The sequence below is a fragment of the Bradysia coprophila genome, assembly GCF_014529535.1.
Source record: "Bradysia coprophila strain Holo2 chromosome IV unlocalized genomic scaffold, BU_Bcop_v1 contig_5, whole genome shotgun sequence".
Lineage (NCBI taxonomy): Eukaryota > Metazoa > Arthropoda > Insecta > Diptera > Sciaridae > Bradysia > Bradysia coprophila.
The window spans coordinates 4,183,468-4,210,539 of record NW_023503374.1 but is presented as its reverse complement, the minus strand read 5'-3'; the positions used below and the strand labels follow the sequence as shown (position 1 = coordinate 4,210,539).

The 27,072-nt window shown below is 35.2% G+C and overlaps 1 protein-coding gene and 1 long non-coding RNA gene across 2 annotated transcripts; both read left to right on the top strand.

The window, feature by feature from the left end:
- Positions 1 to 903: 903 nt before the first annotated feature.
- LOC119071829 lies at positions 904 to 22,978 on the top strand. The gene is made up of 3 exons (XR_005086733.1): positions 904 to 1,133; positions 12,701 to 12,708; positions 22,967 to 22,978. It is a non-coding gene; the product is annotated as an uncharacterized LOC119071829 (long non-coding RNA).
- Positions 22,979 to 24,126: 1,148 nt separating this feature from the next.
- On the top strand, positions 24,127 to 26,532 carry LOC119072014. Its single transcript, XM_037177132.1, has 5 exons — positions 24,127 to 24,243; positions 24,319 to 24,523; positions 24,613 to 26,286; positions 26,355 to 26,414; positions 26,492 to 26,532. The coding sequence occupies exons 1-5, from the start codon at positions 24,127 to 24,129 to the stop codon at positions 26,530 to 26,532; spliced, it is 2,097 nt and encodes a 698-aa protein (XP_037033027.1).
- The last annotated feature ends 540 nt before the right edge of the window (positions 26,533 to 27,072 follow it).

Below are 27,072 nucleotides of genomic sequence, written 5' to 3'. Positions count from 1 at the left end.
CAGGAAGAGCAGTAAAAGTATGAAAAAATGAAGTTTTTCTTGCTTTCTCCCCAATAGCTGCTGTACAAACCCGATTATCTTAAAAATTTAATATTTTGTATTGTCTTGTTAATACCTTTCATTTGATCTGTTTGCCTGTTACCACTGGTTTTTCAAGCATATCTCCGAATGTTTTCGCTCAAAAATCGCGAGCGATACATTAAATGGAAGGTATTGACGACACAAATTTAAGTACCTAATTGTTGGAAAATCGAGTCAGTCGATCAGTAGTTAAAGGCGAGAAGGTGAGCAAAACACATTGTTTTGCCTGTTTAGACCCGTACGAAGTACTGGGGTCTTATAGGCATACGTTTGTAACACGTCGAATTGCACTTTCTGAGTAAGGGTTGTCCAGATTGTCCAGGGACCTATTGTGGTTGTCCAGGAAGTTTATGAAATTAGGTTCACCGGAGCGTGAGCTAGGTCTCTTGGAGTGAGCTCTTATCCGGCTACTCGGCCGTACAGTGAACGTGGAGTATTTAGTCAATAATTTAGTAAATTTTGACCGAATTTCATGATTTTTTTTTGTTTGAAAGTTACAGTTTGTTCAAAAATGAAATGCACAGTTTTTAGTATTTCGAGACAGTTGACAATTTCAATCTGTCAGATAGTAAAGGATGCGTTTAATTAACCGGCGCATTAACAGATTTGAAATTTGAATGGTTTTTTCCACAGCTACAGATTTTTGCATGTTAAGTTTCTTACATTTTTTGCAAATAGCATTTTAATAGTAGGAAACTTAGATTTCGTCAGAAGAATCTGCGAACGGAAAAATGTAAATTTATTTTGAGTCTGAGTCTACATCCATAATTTCTCTTAGATCGTGTCTTCATTCAAAGAAATCGATGGTGTTGTACAGCAGCTTACTGTTAAAACCCAGCCACCATTGAGAATTTTAAATAAATCGAAACAATCCAATCCACAATACATTCCATAACTTTTAACAGTTGTCAAAAATACTATAGCTGCATATATTAGCGACTCTTTTTCAAATACCGAATAAATTTGCTTCAAGTCAAGTTCAATTTTTGCATTGATCAACTAGTTTTGGTGATCTTTCTAGTAATTATTACGCACTACATGGGAATCATAGAGTTGAATTAACCTATAATTAACACACATTTAATAGTTGCTTTTGTTAAATATTCAATGCACAAAACTTATTCTACAAAACCAGTCCACTGAGCCAACATACATGTTCTATTGAAATTTCAATTGTCAAAATAATATCGAAGCCATTGATTTATGATGACGAGAAGGTACATTCATCTCTCAGAAATTTTACTTTTTCATTTCTTTTATTGTTTTGTTTATTTTTTTGTGTTTTTACGAAATCCTTTTCATTATTCATGATAACTCAAAGTAAATACAAAAACATAAAAAGTAATGAAAAAGTAAAATTTCTGCGAGATGAATGTTCCTTCTCGGCATCATAAATCAATGGCTTCGATGTCATTTTGACAATTGCCATTTCAATAGAAATGTATGTTGGCCGAATGAACTGGTTTTGTAGAATAAGTTTTGTGCATTGAATAACAAAAGCAACTATTAAATTTGTGTAAAGTAGAATTTAATTCAACTCTATTCCCATGTAGTGCGTAATAATTACTAGAATGATCACTGAAACTAATTGATAAATGCAAAAATTGATCTATTCGCCTAGTCGGTTGGACTGTAGAGGAGCCACATTTATTTATAATTGTTGACAAATTTTTTTCCCTGATGCTTATTCGTGTTTCCAATATCGTCACTTCAAGTGCTGATAAAACTTCTTGTAAAAAATTTGCTAAATGTATGAAGCAGACGGTCTTTCTACAGATTTGAGTATTCAAAGACCATCGATTTGTTTGAATAGAAACACGATCTAAGAGAAATCATAGATGTAGAACAATACTCAGACTCAAAATAAATTTACATTTTTCCGTCCGCGAATTCTTCCTACGAAATCTAAGTTTCCTACTATTAAAATGCTATCTGCCAAAAATGTAAGAAACTTAACATGCAAAAATATGTAGCTGTGGAAAAAATCATTCAAATTTCAAATCTTTTAATGCGCCGGGTAATTAAACGCATCCTTTACTATCTGACAGATTGCAATTTTGAAATGTCTCGAAATACTAAAAACTGTTCATTTCATTTTTGAACAAACAGTATTAACGAATGTAAAGCGTCAGTGCTAATTCCGGTCAACTAACAAAATGGCTGCCGGCGGCCATATTAAATTTTAGTAAAATTGAGATATCTCGGGAAAATGGTACTTAGAGAGTTTCTGTTAACATAGAAGGAATTGGTTACGTGTATAGGGTGTGTGTTTCAGACATTCCATATATGGACATCTATACTGCCGTAATTCGCATGTCAGACTTAGTGCAAAATTTAAACAAAGAATTCTTTTGTTTAAATTTTGCACTAAGTCCGACATGCGAATTACGGCAGTATATAGGTATAACTATATACAGCTATATTGAGCTATATATACAGGCATATTCATCTGTGAAATGTTTATTTATAGTAAAATATAGGTAATTATGGCGCTATATAGCTGTTTCTAAATAGGAATGTATGAAATTAGACTTCGTACGGGGCTGTCGATATTGCCTCCGGTAATTTATTTTTATGTAATAACAATGAGTGGATAATGTAAGTGATTTTAAAGGGCGAATAGCTTTTTAGTAGAGATGATTATCAAGTAAGAGATATAAAGAGCTTCACACTAAAGACTTTTGATACGAATAGGAATTTCGTACGGGTCGGCGTTAGCTATGTTTTTCACTGTTTTTTAAGCATATTTCTGGATTTTTTTTTTCGAAATGAAAGATATTGACTATACAAATCGGAATATTTTAGGTTTAGAAAAATCTGGCTGGACGATCAGTAGCTATTGGCGAGAAAGCAGACAAAACAGCGAGATTTGCTTGTTTTGTCTGTTCCTCACTACACAGACAAAAATCCTGGATTAGATTTAAATCTTTTTCGGATTACATATAGGACCAAATTTATTTTTGGATTGAAATCTAATTTTTCCAAAGATTACTTGCATTTAATCTTTCGAAAATAATCTGTCGATGAATTAGATCGAAATCTTCCAAGAGATTTCAATTTTTTTTATTTTGAAATTAAAAATTTTTTTCCAAAATTTATTTGAATATTGGAGTAAGACTTGTTTGTTTTATTTATTCTGAAATTGGAAATTTTATTTGTTTAATTGAAATTAAATGTTTTTTTTTTTACTTACTATGATCAGGATTTGAACTCGTTCACCTCGGTATCTCCGTATCTCCAGTCCTGTATTTTACCACTGAGATATTGGGTTCTTAATCTTAGCAAGATTATTTTCGAACCGTTGTTGCGGAGATTTTACTCTTTCAAAGATTAAAAAATAATCTTCTGAACGAAACCTTTGTACCAACTGAGGTAACCATCATAGTAAACGAGTTCAAATCCTAATCGAAGGCAACATTTTTTTTTTCAATTTTCCAATTATTTAATTAACTATTATCATAAATCTGTATGAGCAACGATAAGGACGTTGAGCCTGGCAAAACTATTGAAAAGTATCATAAGCGTATGGAAAATATTATTGCTACTATCAATTTTAGCCATTTTAACCCGAAACGAAATCTTTCAAAATATTTAAAATATTCGTAATCTTTCCGTAGATTAAACATTTAATCCGACTTTTTTCTCTGTGTAGTTTTTTAAGCATATTTCTGGATGTTTTGACCAAAAATGGTGTGCGATATGGCCAATGATAGGTATTGACAAAACTAAATATTTAATTTTTAAGAAAATCGGGTTTGTACATACAACAGCAGCTATTATCGATAAATCAAGAATACTCTAATTTTTTCATACTTTTACTGTTTTTCCGCAAATTTCACTGGAAATATTATTTAATTGAAACAACCGACATCCATTTTGCAATTTTATATTAAGTATGGAACACGTTATAATTTTTCGTTTTTAACCTAAGCCGATGAGATGATAAAATACCGTCTTTAATTGGCTGGGCTAGTACAATTAGAAATTAATTGTCCTATTTGAACATTGTGAAACTCGATTTGTATGTAAATTAAAAAAGTTCTGAAATGCGATATCCTATAAAATGTTGTTGAATTTTGAGCATTTTCCATGTTCGAAATAAAATTCAATATCTCCAATTTACATACATACAAAAGGATATAAGAGGTTATGATGATATAGAAAATGTATAATATTATAGGGGATTATATGGGGATAAAAATCTGTATATATATCTGAATATTAACATATATTGAATGGGCGTGTGCGGCAAAGAGTTGATTTTACAATTTCAAGCTTTTTCTTTTCAAATAAATAAAAATTCAAGAGATGGATCTACCGCTTCCTATCTTATAATATACGATGTTGAATGTAGACCAGGAATGATGAAAAAAGAAAAAAAAAACCCCGAATGTTATGTGGAGCTATGTGTTTGCCATATCAAAAGCTGTTATTTATTGCATGAAGTGAAAAAATAATATTTTGGTTCGATGAAGAATATGATATGTCAACACACAGAAAAATAAATTAAAATTTTTGAATAATAGCTAACGGCTTTCGTGCTAGAGATAAGGAAAAGGGTTGATGGATATTATTTGCGAGAGTAAAAAAATAATACCTAAAACTGTGGCAATATAGTGCGGTTTCGTTTGTAAAGGACTGATGGGAGTTGTTGCCCCATTTTCGTCCGAGATTTACTGTGGAAACTTTGGTGAGAAGATAAACAGCGAAAAAAAAACAATTGTGGAAAACTCATTGTTATACATTTTACGGCACTGTAATTCATAAAATTATATGCAGCTGGAGACTTTTATAAATCATAAATATTTTCTTTAATTGGAATTTCCCCATGATTGCGAATGCTCTCATTAAATGGAAATTAAATGACAATATTTGCTTAAAACTTTTTCCGAAAAATCGTACAAAAAAATGATGAAGGCGAAAAGTTGTTTTTTTGTTTTACGAAGGAAAGAAGGGTGGCAATTTTTCGGAGAAAAACAAAAAAAAAATACGGACAAAGGATAATGTTAAGCGGTTTGCCGCAAAATATTTTTTTTGTAATCCGGTATGATTACAGAAGCTAGCTGTGTATTTGCATACAGCGTGACCATCATAACACATTAATCTTGATTTGTATGAACACATCAAGAAGTGAAAGGGGCGAACATTTCATGTGATTTTAATCCGTTGAATGGTTGAATTCATGAAATTTCATCAATTTAAAGCCGACAATACGGATTTCATTTCGAAATATCTCTGAGCAACTGCCCCCCTTTGTCTAAAATAAACCATCAACCAACCCATTAAGTATTAAAGCAGCATTGGGACTGGCCATTGTTCGTTAGCAACACTAGTTGTTAGCTACTTTTAATATTTGTCCAGCTGTACGTCAAAGAATTTTTTAGTAAATTCAGACGACTGAATTATCGTCGAAACTTTTTTCTGTTTTTTTCTGAAGTACTAGATTTAGATTTAGACTACTAGACATTTAAAAAAAATATAGTTTTCTGTTAACGAAAACGACAAAAAAGTAAGCAATGACCTACAGTTGTCTGTCTTACATATAACGAAATCTATGTTAAAATTAATGAAGTAATAGATTTCGAATGAAATAAAAAAAATGTTTAAGATGCATGCATTCTGTTGAAAAGATATCACTGAAATAAAATACAAAACACAACAAAGTGTACAATTTTTGCGAAGCATCCATGCCTATCAAAATAACAGAAGTAGTAGACTTGATTATTATACGCCATGAAACACTAGCAGTTTTTAAAGGTCAAACAGAAATTGGTCTTCAAGACGAATCTCAGCCTGATCTTTTCCATATTCCATAATCATGATACACATTTCTCTTTTGCAAGTTTACTGCATTGTGAATGGAACAATGAAATCAACTGACTTCGGTCATTTCATTTGACATAGGTTCGCCGCCTAACAATGTCTCTATGAGTTAATATACAGTATTGATATTAATCAATTTCGTTTAATGTGATGATAGGTGAGAATAGGAAGGAACGAGGACCAGAGAGTTACAATTTCAAGTTTTCGTAGATTTTACGTGGGATTGTGTTGTGTTGTTATGGATGTATGAGATGATTTATCGATTTTCATAGAACATAAAGCTCATCTATGAGGTCTATAAGTGTACATCATAAAGTTAACCCAATCTGCTACAGTATCAAGTAAAACAATAAATTGTTGTAATTCAGTAAAGTTTTAATTAATGCTGGGCATCATCTGAACCGTGTGTAAATACACACTGTGTATCTAGCCTTCATTAACGAGGTGCAACTGAAAATGATTCTCTTTGCAAACTAAAAAATTTTTATAATCACGATCGTCCGTTGATGATATAAACGTGTTCCCTACGATATTATAAGTGCTGTAAAAACGTTGATGATTATAAAAAACTCTTCCACCGACGTATTACGTGTTAAAACAAGAAAAACACACAGCCAATTTCTCACACATTTTCTCACATTAATTAAAAAGAAATATCAGCAGACCATTTCTAATATATCCGAGAAAAATGTAAACAAATTCTACGAGCTTCGTTTATGAAAGTTTACGATAATGTTGGGTAAATGGTGTGCATGAGAATGGTGTGCAAAAACCTAACAAAAATTGAGTCATAAAAATATCTAAACATCATCTTTAAAGCCCACCATTTAGCACTTGAATACATCGGAGAGTTTAAATAAAACAAAACCAATCACGCCTCTCAATCAATCAAAAAGTCGTATTTTAATACATAATTCAACAGCATAGACGAGAAGATTTCATTTTTTTTTCTCTTCTTTTCTTTTTCCATGTGAAATACAACGAATTCATTACCATAAATATGTATAGAAAATACACTCATTCACTTCATCTTGAAACTTTAAAAAACCCGATGCTTATGCCTCAACAAAAACATAAAATAACAATAAAATCTCATTAACAGAAATATCTTCCTTTTTTCCATCCTCTCGTTGAATGTTTGTTGTAGTTGCTGTTGTTGGTTTTTTTCTTCGTTCGTTGTTGTGTTATACACTGACTGAGGATAAGTTTTTATTATGCGCCAAGATGATTTATTTACAATAATTCGAGAACAAACTAATATAATATTCATTTGGTCTGTTCTTTTCTTTTTCCGAAAATTGTTCAAGCGTTCAATTGTACCGGGGCCAAAGAGTATTACCGAGTCGAACCATGCGTCTCCATACATTATAATCTTTATGTACCATCATCATCAGCATTGTGTTATTCGGTACGATTTACTTTCAGTTGAAAAGGTAGATACGGTATAATAGGTAGCCCCCCGAAAACATGATATATAATATGGTGGAAGACGAAGACGACGAAGACGAGGAATTCGTTTTATCGAAAGGAAAAAAAAGAAAGTTTTTTTTTGATGAAGGAATAAAATTTGGTTGGTGTAATCGTACGCCTGGTAGATTTTACGCTTTTTCCATACGGTTCGGGTGGAGGAGGGTGTGCATCAAAAATCGATTTAAATATTAATTTGAATAAATTATTAGCTTTTTATCTCATTTTTCATTTTACTGTCAAAATACATTTTCATAAATTCATTTTTTTCCCTCGACTTGATTTCAAACTTTAATAAATTTTTTTCTTGCTTCGCGAGATATATACTCTCTTTTGTGGTTTTTGCTCGGTTCGAAGGTACACACATTACTATAAAGGCATGTGCCAGTGAACAGTGAATAAGTAATCAATATTAAAACATTCTGATAAAATATTCGAACATTTCTATTTGATTTTTTTGTTCCGTCGTCGTCTTTGGTGAATAATGACTGTATTTCGGGTGTTTCGCGGGGAAAGTATTAATATTGCCGAATGGAAATTAGAATGGGATATTTTCGAATTGGATGGGGTCGTTTATCTACGCCCAGAAAATTCTTGGTCAATGGAGTAATTCTTATTATGTCTGGATTTCCGATTTATTTTCGTTTTTATTTAAAAATGACTTCCGACATGGAAGGGAGTTTGATAGACGTTTTATAATAAAAAAATAATAAATCTCGCTGTGTTGAACGGCTCAATCTTACGATGTTTAAATATTAAAACTAGTCAGGAAACATTAATTTAAATAAACACAAAAAAGACTCGTTCGAAGACATGTATATTAAATCTGCTTTCTTGGCATCTTTAAATGTGCTGATAAAAATGTCAGAAGTCCCGACCGAAGCTGCACCCCTAAATCATGCTCTGGTCTGTCTTCTTTTTAAGTTTATATAAACTTCATAATGTACCAAGAAAAGGTAGTTCTGATGGATCCCGACCTGTAAAACCTTGGATCTTTTCAGAACATAAACTACAAATAAAAAATTTCTTCTAAGGGTTTCGCCACAGGATCCTGTCCATCACACGGTTGGTTTGAAACGAGATTAAATAGGGACCGCCGACAACCAATATTTTTTTTTTCATATTTATAATGAGTGATGGACAAGAACTTAACACAGGAAAAAAATTAGCCCGAACCCCTGGGCCGTTTCAGAGAACCAGTGACGACTACCACAAGCAGTCAGGTTCAGCCTGAGCACATATTTTAATTGGGATCGGTAGAGGGAACAATTCTAAGATAAACTGTGTAAAAATTATTGTCTTCGGTCATCTGCTCTAGGAGCAATAACAGTTGAAAGTCAAAATTTACCCATTTTCGAAGAGTGAAAAAAAATCCAAAAATTCCACAGTGGTCACTGCCTCGGTAAAAGACATTGGAAACTTGTCTGACTTAGTTTCTATTGGTAATCACAAAGAGATTGATTCTTCCCACTCATTGATTAAAATTCATGATGTTACGAACGTATATAAAAGGCATAAGCTCCGTAAACTTCGTACGGGTCGAAGAAGGATCGAGCGAAAATGAATTATTGCGTTACAAAATGGCAGCGTCTATAACTTCACACTGTTTGCATTTTATGCACGTAATCAAAACCACACACGTATTTGCCATAAATATAAAAAAAGAGCGAAAACGAAAATCTGTAACTGAAAGTATAACAATAATGTTTGACAAATCCTTTGATATGGAAAAATTACCACCCCTCAATGAACAGTCAAACATTTCGTTGAATAAAAATCCCTGTGTATCCATTATTTGAGTGTAAAATGCATTGCCGCCCGATATATGCGATTACATATACGAACACTGATTTACGACTTCAATTTTACATATATACAAATAACTCGATAACAGCCGGAGAGCACAACAAAAATAAACTTTATTTCTCGCAACTTTCACTTTTCTTTCCTTTTTTCAACCAATTTTTTTTTGTATTTTGAAAAGTTTTCACAATAAATATCCATTCTCTCTCATATATATAACAGTTGGAAAAACATATCGCTCAGACACTTACTATCTATCCAGTGTATTTAGCATACATGCGAGTGTTTGTCTATATATGCATAACATAAACTCATTTAATGTACAGCTATACGTGTTTGCATATACTTACCCTAAAGGGATGCTGAGACTCTTACTTGGAATCAAATTTCAAAAGCATTTGTAAACTTTACCCTAGTCTCATATGAAGAGCGCAAGGAAGACGAAAAAAAAAACACGAAAACATGGGAAGTGGAAAAAATGATATAAAATTGTACATCATAGATATAGAACAGCACTCACATTCATAATAATGCCAACCCAACTTCTCATCGTATATAAATATATTTGCTGCGAGTTCCACTTGGGAATGGTATGGTTTGAGTTAGGTTGAGGCTGTGTTACTGCATAATATGCCGAGAATCTAATATTCTGCCTTACTGGAAACTAAAGGCATTGTGTGAAGGCTGTTCGTTCGTCGTTGTTTCCCCAGTTATAAATTACATGTCTATGAGCTATTTGATCTTAAGTACGTAGATGATACGTGAGATTTATGAAAATAAAAAACTTTTCAATCCATTGTCTCGATGTTGTTGATGTGCTTAATCATCATATTGTATTTTTTTTGCCTCCATCGTGAAAACAAATCCATCAATGTGTTATTATTATCTCTGTGCTGCGGGGGTGACAGCGGTTTGTTCGCTGTTTTTATCGCGAGCTATTAGAAATCAATCATTTGTATGGAAAAGCATAGCTTCTCGACATGTTTAGTATTTTTGTGTTATTATTTTGAGTAATAATTATTTGCAACTTTATTTATACTGAGTCTCTACATAGCTGGATCCCATCAGGCTATGTATAGACTTTATAAATAAAGTTGCAAATAATTATTACTCAACTTTATACAGAATCACATTGAGGGAAGTCGATCACTGGATCAATATCAGTGATTTTACAGAAAGCAAGTTAAACAAGATATTGCCATTTCAGTTCGTAATATTCCAGAACTACTCCCATATTACGGCGCGGCATCTGCTATGGTCAAAAAACGTAAAAGTAAGTGCTGTGATCTGGCTAATTTATTCGGCTCTTTATATCAGAGTTTATGCTGCGTATAATGAAGTAAAAGATTTTGTTTCAATCCGTTGAAATCTCGTTTAGATCAAAAGAAGTACTAGACTGAAAAATAAACTTCAGAAACATTGATCACAAGGCCCCACCTATCTGGTGGGTCAGGTGCCTTGTCTGACTAAATTTTTCAATAACTGAAGTCCTAGTTTTCTTACCATTTTTAAATAGGCTGCTGTTTTTGAGATCACAAAATTATAGTAAGATGAAAAAGCGATGCAAGAATGGTCTATTTGCTACATCATAAATGATGCATCTGTTTTATTTTCACTGGCCGTTTAGAAAACTTAAATTCTGAAGAAACTAAAAGAGCTAGGAGTTGAAGATTCAGTGAGCGATGTTTTGCTCCCAATATGGCATATTTCTTGCCTGCCTCTTGAATAAATTAAATTCGTTTGAATTACGGCCCTCGCTTCGCTCTGGCGGCAAAGTTCACACTCGTTCAAATATTCTATTTCACGCAAAAATTCTCTTTTATCCAAGATTACTAGTCCAATAAAAATCCAATCTTCGAACTAAACCACATGAATTAACCTACTGGTCGGAACCACTAGAAAACATTTAATGTAAATCCCACCCATCTCATTACTCCAATATTACGAACTTAATCTCAGTCGATTAAAACCAAAATTTTGAAAATCGTTTCAGAATTATTAGAGTTATCGCGGTAACAAGTGTACGGACATTTTCTGCATTTAAGGTTTTTTGCCAATGTAAAACATTTTCAAAATATCATAGTCAGCTTAGCGTTATGGACCTTTAAGGCTATTTTCTGTCGTAAGACCCTGACTTTCAGTGCTTAACGCAAGGCTTAACGTTTATAGCTTACGTATAAACAAAGTAAGGTATGGCTTCTTTAACTTTTTCGAAGCAGACTGTTATTCTAAGCGAAAAGTTGTTCTACGGTAAAGCTGTACGTTTGGCTACAGCTACATTTCTGATTGAAAATAACTAACCAAAAATCGGTTCATTTTGGGGGCAGACCGTAAAACAATTTTTTTTGCTTAGAGTCGATTAATAGTAAATTGTCTGGATCTTCTTCTTCTTTTTCAGCCTGTTTCTATCCACTGCTGGATGTAGGCCTCTCCAACTTCTTTCCATTTCGTACGATCCATTGCCATTTGCTGCCAGTTTGTACCTGCAATATTCTTAATTCCGTTTGTCCATCTCTCTGGTGGTCTACCTATAGCTCGTCTTTTATATGGTCGCCAGTTCATGATCTTTTTGGTCCAACGTTCGTCTGTCCTTCTTGCAATATGTCCTGCCCAGCTCCATTTCAGAGATGCTATTCTTTCCATGACATCAACGACCCTGGTTTGTTGTCGAATCCATTGATTCGTCATTCTGTCTCTGAGTGTTATTCCAAGCATACTCCGTTCCATGGCTCTTTGTGTCACTCTCAATTTATCTTCGGATGCTTTCGTTAAAGTTAACGTTTCCGCTCTATAAGTGAGCACTGGAAGGACACAAGTGTCGAAAACTTTGCGTTTCAGACTATTATTCATTTTGCTTTTGAAAATTAGCTTGAGTTTTCCGAACGCTGCCCATGCAAGACCAATCCTACGTCTTATTTCTGCAGTCTGGTTGTCGAGACCTAACTTCAGTTTATGTCCTAGATATACATAGCTGTCGACTCGTTCAATGACAGTGTCACCAATTTTGATTTCTCTATCGTCCCTGATGTTGGTCATGACTTTTGTTTTCGATAAGTTCATCTTGAGGCCAACTTTGATTGCCTCTTCACTTAACTGTTGTAGCATAAGCTGAGCCTGACCTATATTCGCTGCTATCGGTACAATGTCAATTCGGTACAATTTCAAGCAACATGGATTTATGAGGAAGAGGTCAACTTCGTCGAATCTAGTGGATTTTGTTAATGAGGCTGTCAATGTCATGGAGTCCGGCTGTCAACTAGACGCTGTGTACACAGACATACGTAAGGCGTTCGATAGAGTGTCTCACAGCTTGCTAGTGCAGAAGTTGAAAGAGATTGGCATTCACTCAAGTCTGCTCGGTTGGATTCACTCGTACCTGAGTGGTCGTTCCCAATACGTGAAGTTGTCGAGTTGGAAGTCACGTTCGTTTGACGTTACGTCAGGAGTTCCTCAAGGTAGTCACCTTGGTCCTCTTTTGTTCATTGTTTTTGTCAATGACGTCACGTCAGTGTTTGCTTCGGCCAAGTTTCTGTTGTTTGCTGATGACTTGAAGATATTTCTTCGTGTGAGCTCTATACTCGATTGTGTGTTGCTTCAACGTGACCTTGATGCACTCTCTCGCTGGTGTTGCCGTAACCGCCTTCCGCTAAATGTTGATAAGTGTAAGGTGATTTCCTTCCACCGATCCAGAGATCCAGTGTTGTTCAACTACTATATCGACGCTTCCATTTTGGAACGTGTGACGCTTATTCGCGATCTTGGAGTCTTTCTTGACTGTGCGCTCAATTTTAATTTTCACTTTGAATATGTTGTATCGAAAGCGTATTCGATGCTTGGATTCATGAAACGAATGTGTTACGGCTTCACCAACTTGAGAGCGCTTGTTAGTGTCTACTGTGCACTCGTTCGCTCGCATCTTGAGTATGCCTCGGTTGTATGGTATCCCTGGCAAACCGACAGAGTAGCCAACCCAAGTAGCATTTCATAACTACGGTTGGAAAAATGACTTATTCGTTGCAAACTTATTCGTTGTCTAACGGTTATGTAACGAATAAGTTATATTCAGCTTGACTTATTCGTTGTATAACCGTTTCACAACTAATTCGTTATCGTTCAATTTTTAACGAATTAGTTGTACAACCATTATTAAACGAATAAGTAAATCGATCATTTTTGCCGAAAACGTATTCGTCAAATCACCGTCATACAACCAATAAGTTGGAGTAATCTCTTTCACGAATTAGTCGTAAAACGGTTATGGCACTAATACATTTTCAGTTTTTGCGTCAGTTGGAATCAAGATGTGATGCTAAAAAGTTCGCTCGGAATATACCTATCTATAAGAGACTTGTTATGCTTTAGTGTTTCAGTTTTCATACGATGTCATTATGTGTAACAGTAAAATTTGAAGTATGTTTGTGCTGAGAATTGTTTATACTTTGTGAATAGTCGTAATTTTCTAACTTATTGCCAATTTGTAAATCAACATTTTATTGATCAATTTCACTAGTTTTGTTTGCCGCTATTGTCGAAGTTAGATGTCTTGTTAGGTCTTTGATAGGAGTTAGGGTCGACAACAGTATCATACAATAAAAGTGAAATTGATGAATAAAACTTTGTTGAATTGGCATTAAGACAATATAGTGCAATCTTTGATTTCATTTCATAATAAACAAATTTTCTAACATCTAACACGATCTGCGTAACTCTAGTTTGCATAAACAATTCAAAAAAGCTTTATCAAAAATGTACAAAAAAAAACGCGTGGAAAAACGTCTGACTGAATTGTTGACTAAAATATGGAACTGTGACTGAAATAAGAACTAGTCATTGTGCCTCTTACTTAATTTACACACCAAATAATGAATGATAATAAATAATTTTAAAAAGAATCAGTTGAATTGCAGTTCATAAATAATGTGAATTGATTTACGAATTGCACATACAATATTCCAGATAAAACGTGTTCTTGAAAGTGCAGCTAGAAGCTGAAATTACTGATACACGAAAAAATTGTGAAACGGTAGAACAACCGTCTTACAACGAATAAGTTAGACAATATTGAATTTCCAAACGTGACTTATAAGTCTTACGACGGTTATACAACCGTCTCACAACTTTAACCAATTCGTTGTATAACCGTCTTACGACCAATTCGTTACTAAAATCTTACAACTTTCGCAACTGGGCAAAAACCGTTGTACAACCGTTATTACAACGTTGCGGCAACGTTGCGACAACCAATTCGTTATCGTCTAATTTTTACAACCGCGGTTAAATAACGGTTGTACAACCGAATTTTAACCGTTGAATGCTACTTGGGAAGGTCGAGTCGATACAAAAGAACTTTGTCATTTATGCCCTCCGTAGGACTGTTAGGAGAGACGCTAATTACAGGCTTCCCTCCTATGTGTCTAGGTGTGAAACTCTCGGGATCGAGACTCTGTCGAGGCGAAGGCTAAATCTGTGTGCATTTTTCGTGCATGATCTTCTCAGCTGTCGTATTGATGCTCCCGACCTCGCTTTAAAGTTCGTCGTTAACCGACCTTCCAGGTCCCTCCGTTTTCATGAGTGTTTGCACGTTCCGACTCATCGCACCTTTTACGGCTTTTTCGAGCCGGTTTGCAATTTGTCCAGGATTTTTAACAATTTTAGTCGTTTGGTTGACCCGCGAGCCAATAGGGCCACGTATCGCCGTTTGATCAAGTCTCTGTCAATTGATTGTGAACTGAAATTCGCTGTTGGCTCATATGTTTTCTGATACCGTAGCCGGGTAGTTGGATGAAGATTGGTTTCAGTATTGCTAAGACGCGATAGTTATTTTTCTTATTCAAGTTTTTTGTAGTGATAGTTGGTTTTCGTTCTAAGTTTCGTCAGGCTTCATTTGTTGTTTATAATTTTTAAGAGTTTGATTGATAATCGTTGTAATCGTTCATCATCAGTTAGCAAACATGCTGTCGATGATTATTCCGAATAAAAATAAAAATAAAATGTCATCAGCGAAGCGGAGATTGCTCAGGTACTCTCCATTTATCTTTATTCCCATTTTACTCCAGTTTAACTTCCTAAAAACACTCTGCAGAATCGCCGTGAATAATTTCGGTGAAATAGTGTCACCCTGCCTTACACCTCGGCCGATTCTGAATTTCTCCGTGCTCTTATGAAGTTTTATACATGAAGTAGCATTTTTGTACACATATCGAATTGTGTTGGAGTACCTTGAGTCTACTCTACATTCGTCTAATGCGTCCAATATCGACCATGTTTCCACTGAATCGAAAGCTTTTTCGAAGTCTATGAATAGCAAGACTATGTCGATGTTGTATTCACGACACTTCTCAATAAGCGTTCTCATCACCTGCAAATGGTCGTTTGTGCTGAAACCAGATCTGAAAGCAGCTTGTTCAACAGGTTGGTAGAAGTCGAACTTGTTAGTGTTCCTCTTCGTAATGATTTTCATAAACAACTTGTAGAGTGTTGACAATAGGCTTATGGGCCGGTAATTTTCCAGCTTTGTTATGTCTCCTTTTTTATGCAGCAATGTAATTACCGCATTTTCCCAGGCTTCTGGTACTTCTTCCCATTGGAGACATTGATTAAACAAAGCCGTGATTGCCTTTAATAAGGAGTCTCCACCTAGTTTAATGGCTTCCACTGGAACACCATCTTCTCCGGGAGACTTTTTGTTTTTCATCTCGGCTACTGCGACCTTGACTTCATCAACAGTTATGTCGGGCATATCCTCCGATCCCACGTTTCTTATTATTGGTCTATCTTCGGTTTATTCCGTTGGACTCTGTCTTGCTGAAGAAAACAAATTCTCATAAAATTCTGTTGCAATGTTTAATATCGCATTTCGATCCGTTTGGATCGTTCCTGTTTTGTCTCGTAATTTGAAGATTTCTTTTTTGGCGTTTGTCATTTTTCTCCGTAGGACTTTCATATTGCAGTTAGCTTCAATTATGTTTTGAGCCAATTGGACATTATATTTTCTTTCATCTGATCTCCTTGCTTTGTTGATACTTTTAGACAAGTTCCGGTATTCCACCGAATCTCGCCCTCCGTTTTTTTACCAACTCTGCTCTGCTTGCGATCAGGTCTAACGTTTCTCTGCTGAGTTTTGATTCTTTCCCTTGGACGGATTTGCATTTGGATTTCATGAATCCCATTATTGTATCGACGATTTTGGTATTCAATTCGTCCAATGTTTCACATTGATTGTTGACGTTATCTAATTCGGCTGGATGAGTTAATCTAATTGTGATGATCAATAAACAGCACTAGACTCTAAAAACTTTCTTACAAAAATTTGACCTACATTCAATCTGTTCCATTTGTATGACCTGCTTCTTCAATTGCATACTTGAGGAGTCTGTTTTACCATAAAGAGATGTAAACTTACGACAGATACAGTGCCGGACTGGCCCTATGGACGTTCGAGCGATTCCCGAAGGGCCTTTTGATTTTTGTATGGATAAATGACGACGAAAGGTTTTTTGAAAAATTTCTTACAACGCCCGAAAGGCTTTTTGGGCCAGTGCGGCACTCGACAAATACATCCGAAAAACAACCAAATTTATTTTCTCGGTCTGTTTTGACCTATTAGAAGCAACAAGCGTATCTGTGTGCAATCATGAAATCTAGTACTTCTGTCGTTTAAATAATAGCGAAGATGTACATAAACCGTATGTCATCACTGATTTTAATCTTTGCTGTCGTTAACATATGGTTAGCCGTATCTGAAAGGTGAAGCTCATAAGAAACATCAGAAGCAATAACTTCAATAAACATGATGACCATAAAACCAGCCTAATGTTTCGAAAACATTATTCAGTTAACCGCAGACTTGTTAAAAAATAAAATTTTATTTAAATTTCCAAAATTCATCATTAATGGCAATTTAAATTATAATTGTAAAGTAAATCTGAAACACCTTTTTTGGGCACGAATGGCAATAAATTTGCTGGCTATGAAAAAAATATTACAAATTACAAAAGTGTCATATCGAAGACAAACGGGGTATCATCTTCCATACCATATAATAAATACCCCAAACTGAAAATCGCGACATATTTCTTTATTCCTCTCCTTGGCTTCGTTATTATTATTTTTTTTGTGCACCGTCAATATTATACTGTAAACATTTAATAATGGGTACAAAAGATGAAATTTATGGCTCTTTGAATGGTAATATCATGCCGTGAATTTGTTTTGCAATATTGCAATACACAACACAATATGTTAATAATTTTCTTATATTTATTTCCACTAATAATTTACAATCTCATGTCGGCACAATTTACATATTATGTTATGTTACCACTAGCGACAACAGCAGAGACACACAAACACACAGAATTTACGTTATATTAAAATGTTTTTGATAATCTATCCTCTCTGATGTTCGATGGGTATATGAGTTCCCAGTTAATGGTCCGTATGATGTTTGCAGAGCGCAGTTTGGATATATTGCAATAATTATATTTTGTGCTTTGATGAAATTGCATTTGAAGTGAAATAAGTCGATGACATGAAACCAATTAAGGATTTTTAATTGGCTTTTGTAGCGAAAATTTAACTGTTTATTATTGTGTTAAAACATTTTATTATGATTGCAGTAAATTGCAAGTGCAATTAATTTATGCACCTCCATATTTTTGCATTCCAAATAAATATAATTTTGAAAAAGGTTTACTCTGCGCGCCCATGGTGGAAACGATGAGAACGTTGCAATAAAAACGGCTACAACTTTTACTTTTTGAAAAGTGGTAGTAGCGTTCGATAAGAATTTAAATTTACGATTCCAATTCAATGGATTGGTCGAGTTAATACCGTTAATACACGTTTAGTACAAGATGGTTGAACACAGTCAATCTAATGACTTTTTCAAAGATTTTGAGTTATTAGAGAATTAAAGCGTAACGATTGAAAACACGTCACCACTTCGTCTGAGTCAATTTATTAAATTGAGGTGAAATTTGAGATAAATCATCTGTTAACATCTCATTGGAAATAGGCAGCTACTTCATCCTTTATCTGTTATCGACATCAACAACGAAAATAATTGATGAGCTCTGCTCAATGTTTTACTTTATAATAGTAAAATGAATTTTAAAACTAATGAAGTAATAGATTTTTTCTACCTTATGGGTGGATTTTATTATCTATTTATGATTGGGCCTTGACTGATGAGGTTATGCTTTCACATTAATTAAATTAATTAATTAATTTGTGATCCGGATCCCATATAAATTAAAATATTTGTGAAACTAGTATTAACAAATATTCTAAATCATGTAGGTTAAAACTACTAAATACGAGTCCTGCTTTAATACGAGCGTTCTATTATCGTTTCTTTTGTTCGTTCCAGTTTCTTGTGGACGTCTGTACAAATTTTTTTATATTTTCACTCACTTCAAGAACGTCAAAAACGTCGACCGTCAAGATCTCCACTGTACATTCTTCTGTTTATTTATCGAAACCTCAAACAAATTGAAAAGTTGTACAATTTCCAATTTTCTGGTAATTTCTCATTCCGATGTCATTTCTTAACTCTCCATGTTTTCTTAAATGTGTACGAAATAATGCTTTTAGTGCTGGCAAAGCTTCTGTATAGTTTGTTACTCGGTTAATTTTCTGTGTTCGTAGCAGCTGGTACGTAGTAATGGTAAAAATGTTTCCTTTGATAAAACAATCGTTCTTGACAACTTTCTAATGCAATTCAATGCAATAACAACAATATATGATGTTCCCATATATAGATTGTATAGGTTCTATCATCGTGTATATCATAGAATACGGAGAGGTTGTGTAACATACATGATTGTGTACAACGTAATGTTATAAACTTATACTAATGCTAACTTCAAAGACTTTTCTTTACAAACAATTAAAATTTTGTAGTTTCGGAGACTTACGTGTAATTTCAAGAACTTTTTTGTTGAGGTTAGTAAGATCACGACGACAATTCAGCCTATCATGGTGTAAGTGTGTTATATACGTGTCATTTATTTTGACATCTATGGTATCAAGTTACTTATTTTGGTAACTGACATCTTGGCATCAAGTTATTTGCATCTTGGTATCAAGTTATTGACATCTTGGTATCAAGTTACTGACATCTTGGTATCAAGTTTTTGCATGTTGGTATCAAGTTACTGTCAGCTTGGTATCAAGTTACTGTAAGCTTGGTATCAAATTACTGTCAGCTTGGTATCAAGTTACTCTCAGCCTGGTATCAAGTTACTATTATCTTGGTATCAAGTTACTGTCAACTTGCTATCAAGTTATTGTCAGCTTGGTATTAGGTTACTATTAGCTAGGTATCAAGTTACTGCCAGCTTGGTATCAAGTTACTGTCAGCTTGGTATCAAAATACTGCCAGCTTGGTATCAAGTTACTGTCAGCTTGGTATCAAGTTACTGTCAGTTTGGTATCAAGTCACTGACATATTGGTATCAAGTTGCTATCAGCTTGGTATCAAGTTACTATTAGCTTGGCATTAAGTTACTGTCAGCTTAGGTATCAAGTTATTGTCAGCTTGATATCAAGTAACTGTCACCTTGGTATCAAGTTACTTATTTTGGTAACTGATATCTTGGCATCAAGTCACTGTCAGCTTGGTATCAAGTTACTGACATCTTGGTTTCAAGTTACTGTCAGCTTGGTACCAAGTCACTGTCAGCTTTGTATCAAGTCACTGTCAGCTTGGTATCAAGTCACTGTCAGCTTGGTATCAAGTCACTGTCAGCTTGGTATCAAGTTACTATTAGCTTGGTATCAAGTAACTGTCAGCTTGGTATCAAGTTATTGTCACCTTGGTATCAAGTTACTGTCAGCTTGGTATCAAGTTATTGTCACCTTGGTATCAAGTTACTGTCAGCTTGGTATCAAGTTACTATCAGCTTGGTATCACGTTACTATCAGCTTGATATCAAGTTACTGTCAGCTTGGTATCAAGTCACTGACATCTTGGTATCAAGTTATTGTCACCTTGGTATCAAGTTACTGTCAGCTTGGTATCAAGTTACTGTCAGCTTGGTATCAAGTCACTGTCAGCTTGGTATCAAGTCACTGTCAGCTTGGTATCAAGTCACTGTCAGCTTGGTATCAAGTCACTGTCAGCTTGATATCAAGTCACTGTCAGCTTGGTATCAAGTTACTATTAGCTTGGTATCAAGTAACTGTCAGCTTGGTATCAAGTTATTGTCACCTTGGTATCAAGTTACTGTCAGCTTGGTATCAAGTTATTGTCACCTTGGTATCAAGTTACTGTCAGCTTGATATCAAGTTACTGTCAGCTTGGTATCAAGTCACTGACATCTTGGTATCAAGTTATTTGCATCAAGCTACTGTCAGCTTGTGATCGAATTGTTGTCATCTTGTTATCAAAATGTCAGCAATTTGGCACCAAGTTGTATGTAACTTATTATCAAATTTTTTAGAAGTCGATATCACGTTTTTTGGAATTTGGTATCAGGATATCGGTATTAAATTATTTTTAGTCCCCGTATCAAATTACCTGTGTCTCGGTATTAAAATGATGTGAACTTGGTATCAAGATATTTGTGTCCCGGTATCAAAGTATTTGTGCTTAAATTGTTGGCATCTTACTTGGTATAACGTCCCTTAGAACTTGGTATCAAGTTCTGTCATCTTCACAGGAAATTACTGTCATCTTTGAGTTAAGTTGTTGTTTATGTTCAACTATGTATAATTATTAATTATACAAAAAATTACATGAAACCATGATTTTTGATATTGAATCATCACAAGCGGCATCTTTGTCAGTTCACCATAACTGACGATTCATACGATCAAAAGAAATCTAAGCAACCCCTGCAGGCATTCTTGTAACCAATGCGTTAAACGCTACACATCAATCAAAATTAAAAGAAAACTTTGTGCTTTTGTGAGGAAATAATGTGAACATTTGTTGTTTGGATATTGGGAAGTGTACTGTAGATACTGTGCAAAATTAAAAAATCGAATCAAACTCCAAATGCATTAGTTTATTAACTATAATCACAATTCGCAACAAAAAAAATTAACTTCGAACCGGATGTTCGAGGTGGCTAAATCTGTCTTATAATAAAAATTAAGTAAATCGGCAAGAAGATCTTAGTGTAAACACATCATAAAACATTTGTTTGAATAATAAAACATTCCAAAAAATAACAATGAGCTACATGCAGTGGGGCTATGACGATTCCGATCATAATATTAATTGCCACAGCGCACAAACTGCTGCTGAATCAAATTATTATATTAATGGCCAAGGCGCAGGCATCGTAAACGAAATACAGTGTGGCTATGACGCCTTGTATCATAATATCTGCGGTCCCAGTGGACCAAACTTCTACATGCAAGGTAATCAAAACGGGAATCGTTTTCTGCAAAACCAAAATTTATCCGTGGTGAGTACAACCGTCATTTGAAAATATTTTTTTCGTCAATGACTGTTACCATTCGTGCCAGAACGCCGGATATTACGTTTCGCCGAACCAACCTCAATTTGATCGGGGTAACATCTATTATGACAATGACGGACCGATCCTGAAAAACCAGAATTTATTTTTGGTGAGTACAACCGACGGGCGTTTAGAGAAAATGAAAATTTTGTAAAATATGGTCCAACGTATAGCAGAGCTCATACAACTATCTACCGCACTACAATGTGCACTATCACGGTGGGTACCCTGCGAATTATTCAGCAGTTGGTGGCCATCAATGGGGTTATCGACCTCTTGACGATACGAATCAGGTGCAACAAATATCGCACAACTATCACCCAGAATACAATGTGCACTATCACGGTGGGTACCCTGGGAATTATTCAGCAGTTGGTGAACATCAATGGGGTCATGTTAATTCGAACCGACACCAACCTCTTCAAGATACGAATAAGGTGCAAAATCCGCTAATTGCAATGAACATCAGTCATCCGAAATGTTGGGACCCAAACAAACATATGCCTTCGGTAGGTTGAAATGATAAAACACTTCCAACCAAAAATCATATTGGTTTTTGAAATTTCAGAGCGATTGCAATGAGACACAATCCAGTCCGACTAAGTACCAGCAGTTATCTAAATATACAGCACCAGCAGAGGTAAGAATGTTGCAAAATTCTAAACATTTCGACAGAAAATTTGTTGACACTTTATTTTGTGACCTAAGTGTCGCACTGAAAATTGACCTCGTCAGTTTCAAATTAATTTTTGTGGGCCAAATGTTCTTTTTGTAGGCGAAATGCTCCACACATTAGTTCAGAGTCAAATCTAAATTTGTAATCTAACAGGAGTTAAAGCTAAGATATTTCTTTCGTGAAAACAATTGTACGGATGATTACTGAACTTCAATTGTGGTATAACCACTCATTGAGAACAATTTACACTCAAATTTACCACGCGGTCCGAAAAATAATTGAAAAGTAAATGTTTGACTGTCAGTTTTGATTTTACAAAATTGCAGTTTCTCGATATTTAAAATTATTGAAATTTCGTCGGAAATAAATACCATCTTTTATGATGAACATCAGCAAAATGTTGGGATTTCTTCTAAGAAATCTAACAATAAAAAAAATGCAAAAATTATAACATTGCACCCAGTGCGACTGGATAATGACTGACAAATATGTCAACTAATTTGTTTTCTGAATTTTTTGCCTAATGAAATTGCATTCTCGAATTACGTACGTGTTAGTGAAGAACCGTTGACCCTTCATTTGATCTTTTTATTAACAGATGAGTGTTATGTTGACTTTATTGTCCATTGTACGGCGATTCGTACAGAAATTCTTTTTTTCGTCGCCCGGTGAACAGACGAGTTAATGAAAGTGAATTTTGACAACTGACGTTGCAATATAAACAAAATTAATTGATTTTTACTATTCAAACACAATGTCATCACTCAAAAATAATTAATATTCATCAACACGAAAATATAAATCCTTTTTACATCAAAAATGTCAAGTTTCACTGACAAGTTAATTCTGTATGACTTTTTTCTCCCGAAAGGTATGGTCATTACCTTTCATTTGATATATTAGTCTCTACTTTCCTGATTATTTCCTGATATTAGTCCACACTTTCTGATATACTCTGCTAAAAACTTTTTTCTCTCAAACGTACGGTCAATATCTCTTACATGGTACATGCGTCGAAAACCGTACTTTTCATGTTTCAAGCACTAAAATCCATTACTCGCGAAAAAATTGTTTTTCGTGTGTTTATTGACATCGGCTACGCCTCGGATCAACAAAATTCACACGAAATCTCTACTTTTCACCTTTGTATCCATTGTTGTTTAAAATACTATTATTTACTGTATCTAGCACTGTTGCTGAGACAATACTTCCAGGCATTTACGCGAAAAATACGTAAAACCTTTCAGAAATGTAACTCTGTCGGCCATATCTCTGGCACGACTTGACCGATTTTCCCCATCTTGACCTTTGTTCTTGATTATCTTTCAGGGATTTTTTTAAAAATCAGTCGCATTTTATTCAAGCTATCGTGCAGACAGACACTTTAACATAGAATTTTTGCATATTCAACATCTCTAGGCATAGACGAACAACTATGCCCTTCACAGACTAGAGGTCGTTACGCAATGTTACAAACGTACTTTATGTACTTCGTTCGGCGCTATATCAAGGATAAAAAACTTTGTAAAATCAGAATGACAATTTTAACTGATATAGAATAAGATGAAACATACCGATCCGCACCTATCCCTATTTTGTAGAGAAAGAATACTTGCCCTATCAAAAAAATATTCATTTATTACCAATCGCTTTAAATTGTATTACATGACTTTCGGTATAATTAGAAAACGCTGAAAATATATTTTTTTATGGTTTAAGGGAGATCGTCTTCACCTAATTAATTATTTGGAGTATTTACACGAAACTCCGTTGCTTGCCGACCAAATCGTTCAGAATGAAAATCTCATGCCTGCCAACCGAGTGGTTAATGCCGTTGATGGTGATGTGAATGGTTTTGATGCCAATTTAAACGTTATAGAGCAAGATGACGTCGATATGGATGAAGGCGAAACGAAACGTAACGTAAGCGAATTGTGCATTGAGAATTATCGATGTCTTCAGCTTTTTCATTTTTTTTTTCTTAATATGAATTTTCAGGCTATAACTGATTCGTTGATCATCAAACCGAAATTCCAGATAGGTTGTGACAACAGCACTATGTTTGTGGAAACATCTGATTGCCCTTCGACGAAGAGACTGTGCTGCCCATTTTGTGACAAGCTCTACATAAAATTGGCAAGACATATGGAAAATAAACATAAGACTGAGGAAGACGTAAAGAAATTTATGTGTCTTCCTAAAGGTAAATTTTTACATGAAAGATCATATCCAGCAAAATTTTCGCAAAATTCGTGTTCTTGTTTTGTACAACAACCGCCGAACAATTTTCAGGCTCGAAATCGCGACTGCTAATATTGGATTCACTTCGTAAGACTGGACAAGACAACTGGAACAAGAGTGCTAAACTAAATAAGGGTAAAATGATAACGTGTCGACGACCAAACAAAAAATTTGGTAACAAGAGCACTCGATTCAAAACATGTCCGTACTGTATTGGGCAGTACACAAGAGGAAGTCTTCGACTACACGTCCGTAATAATTGTCCACGAAAGCCAATACAGAACGAAGAAGCAAAAGGCAAGCGATTCATCACAGCACTTGCAACATCTGTCGAAGCACGGTATCATGAGAACGCTAGTGCGGGCTTACAAAAGGTGTACAAAAGATTTCGGGATGATGCCCTTGTATGGAGTTTGAAATTTGATTGGTTAATTACGGTTTATGGTAATAAGCAAGCTGCCAAGTACACCAGGCTCAAGTCACGACCCATGATTAAAGGTCGGCTTAGACTGATCGCTCGCTTCTTGCAAGAACTAAAACGAATTGAACCAGAAGTAAAGGATCTTGCAACACTGTATCACCCGAAATATTTTGACCGTGTGGTTGAAGCAATTCAAGCTGTTGCACGATTCGATGTTGAAAAAAATGAATATGGCGCTCCCGCAACTGCTTCAAGTTGTGTTACACTTGTCAAACAAATCGGGGTGATATTGATTTCCGAATACATCAAACGAGATGACCAGGAACTTCAACGTCTTACCGAAAATTTTATGACCGTGATGAATATTGACATCCACAACATGATCAACAAAACGGTGAACGAAAATCAAAGCAAAATGAGACGTCGACGAGTGGTCAACCTTCCATCATTAGACGATTTGAAGATATTGAATGAGTATATACAGTCCGAATGCAACGTTTGTTACGATGAACTGTCGAAATCGTTTAATTACAAAAAGTGGGTGTGTCTGTCCAAGCTGACGATGATCTCCATTCTCATTTTCAACAGAAAACGAGTAGGAGACATGGAAAATATTACTCTTGATGACTTTCACTACAAAGAGGAAATGAACGAGAACACAAATCAAGAACTTTTTGCAGCACTCTCGGACGAATCAAAGGACCTCGCAAGACGCTACAGTCGAATGAGAGTACGCGGAAAATTAAACCGAACAGTGCCGGTGCTTCTAAATCAGACTATGAAGAAATGTCTCGAGCTCCTTGTTTCACATCGCGAAGACGCATTGATCGATACTAAAAATGATCATCTGTTCGCACTTCAACCCTCACCCATCGAAGATATCAACTACATAAATGCCGGTACCACTTTGAAGAAGTTTGTTGAACTTAGTGGAGTCAAAAATCCGTCAAGTATAAATGCCACTAACATGCGGAAACAACTCGCGACAATGTGCGTTTCGCTGAAACTCGACGATGGGGAGGTTGCAGATGTAGCAGATTTTATGGGCCACGCCGAGTTAGTCCATCGTAACAGCTATCGGCAAAACACCATTGATAGACAAGTGGTCAAAATGTCGCAGTGGTTGGAAGCTGCATTGGGTAACGAGACATCAATTGACACTGAACAACGAAAAACAGATGATGAAAGTCTCCAAAAAGCCAGCAAACTATTGCAATTATTGGACGCTGCTTTAGGTGACGAAGAAAGCTGTGACGATAACGTTTGTTCTTCAGAGTCCTCAGGTCCTGCCCAAAATGTGACAAGTAAGTTTGAATACATTTCTCCTCTTTATGTTGCCTCGTCGTCCACAAAATATTTCTTTTTCTTTCAGTGAAATCTAAGGTTCCTGCAGCAGCCGCACCTAAGCGTAAACCGCCAGCAGTTCCTACAAGTAAGTCTTTCGAATATTCAAAAAAATTCCACTTTTTGTTGCTTCGTGATCCTGAAAGGTTTCTTTTTTGCTTTCAGAAAAATCGAAGCGAGTTACTGGAAGAAATCGGAAAGCGTGAAGTGAAACGGAGTATAGCATTCATCATCTACAATTTCTGTAATTTCTTTGATTGTTTGCTGGTTCGAGCATTTTCTCAATTATTCAAATTATGCACTTTCATTGTCTTTAAATAAAATCGAGTCCCAGTTTCTATAAATGAAAGAATTTTGATGATTTCGTTGTCTTGTCGTGTAAGTAAAACAAACTTCGAAGAGTTGAGAAATTTGAATTGTTTTACAATCTCAAGTTTTTATTGTCAGAAGACAAGATAGACATACTGAACTGATACAAACTTCGAAAGCACAAAGAAAAACACTAAATTGATGAAGAGTCAGCGCAGATTTTGATTATCAGCACGATAGGTGTCCGTCCCTTTTAAAGTGTTCCTCGAGTTGGTCTTTCCGTAATATTACATGACACTATTGGCAGCATTCGAATACCAATCGTGTCTTGTACACATGATGCAAGTCAGGAAACTAATCTTCATTATCCAGGACCAGAAGACGAGTTACTGAGAGGTATCGCAGAGATAGACAAATTTCACTTCCCCAACTATTAA

Coding starts and splice junctions, on each gene's coding strand:
- LOC119072014 (XM_037177132.1), top strand. CDS start 24,127: ATGCCTGCCAACCGAGTGGTTAATGCCGTTGATGGTGATGTGAATGGT. Junction 26,287..26,354: donor TCCTGCCCAAAATGTGACAA/GTAAGTTTGAAT, acceptor TTTTTCTTTCAG/TGAAATCTAAGGTTCCTGCA. Junction 26,415..26,491: donor ACCGCCAGCAGTTCCTACAA/GTAAGTCTTTCG, acceptor TTTTGCTTTCAG/AAAAATCGAAGCGAGTTACT.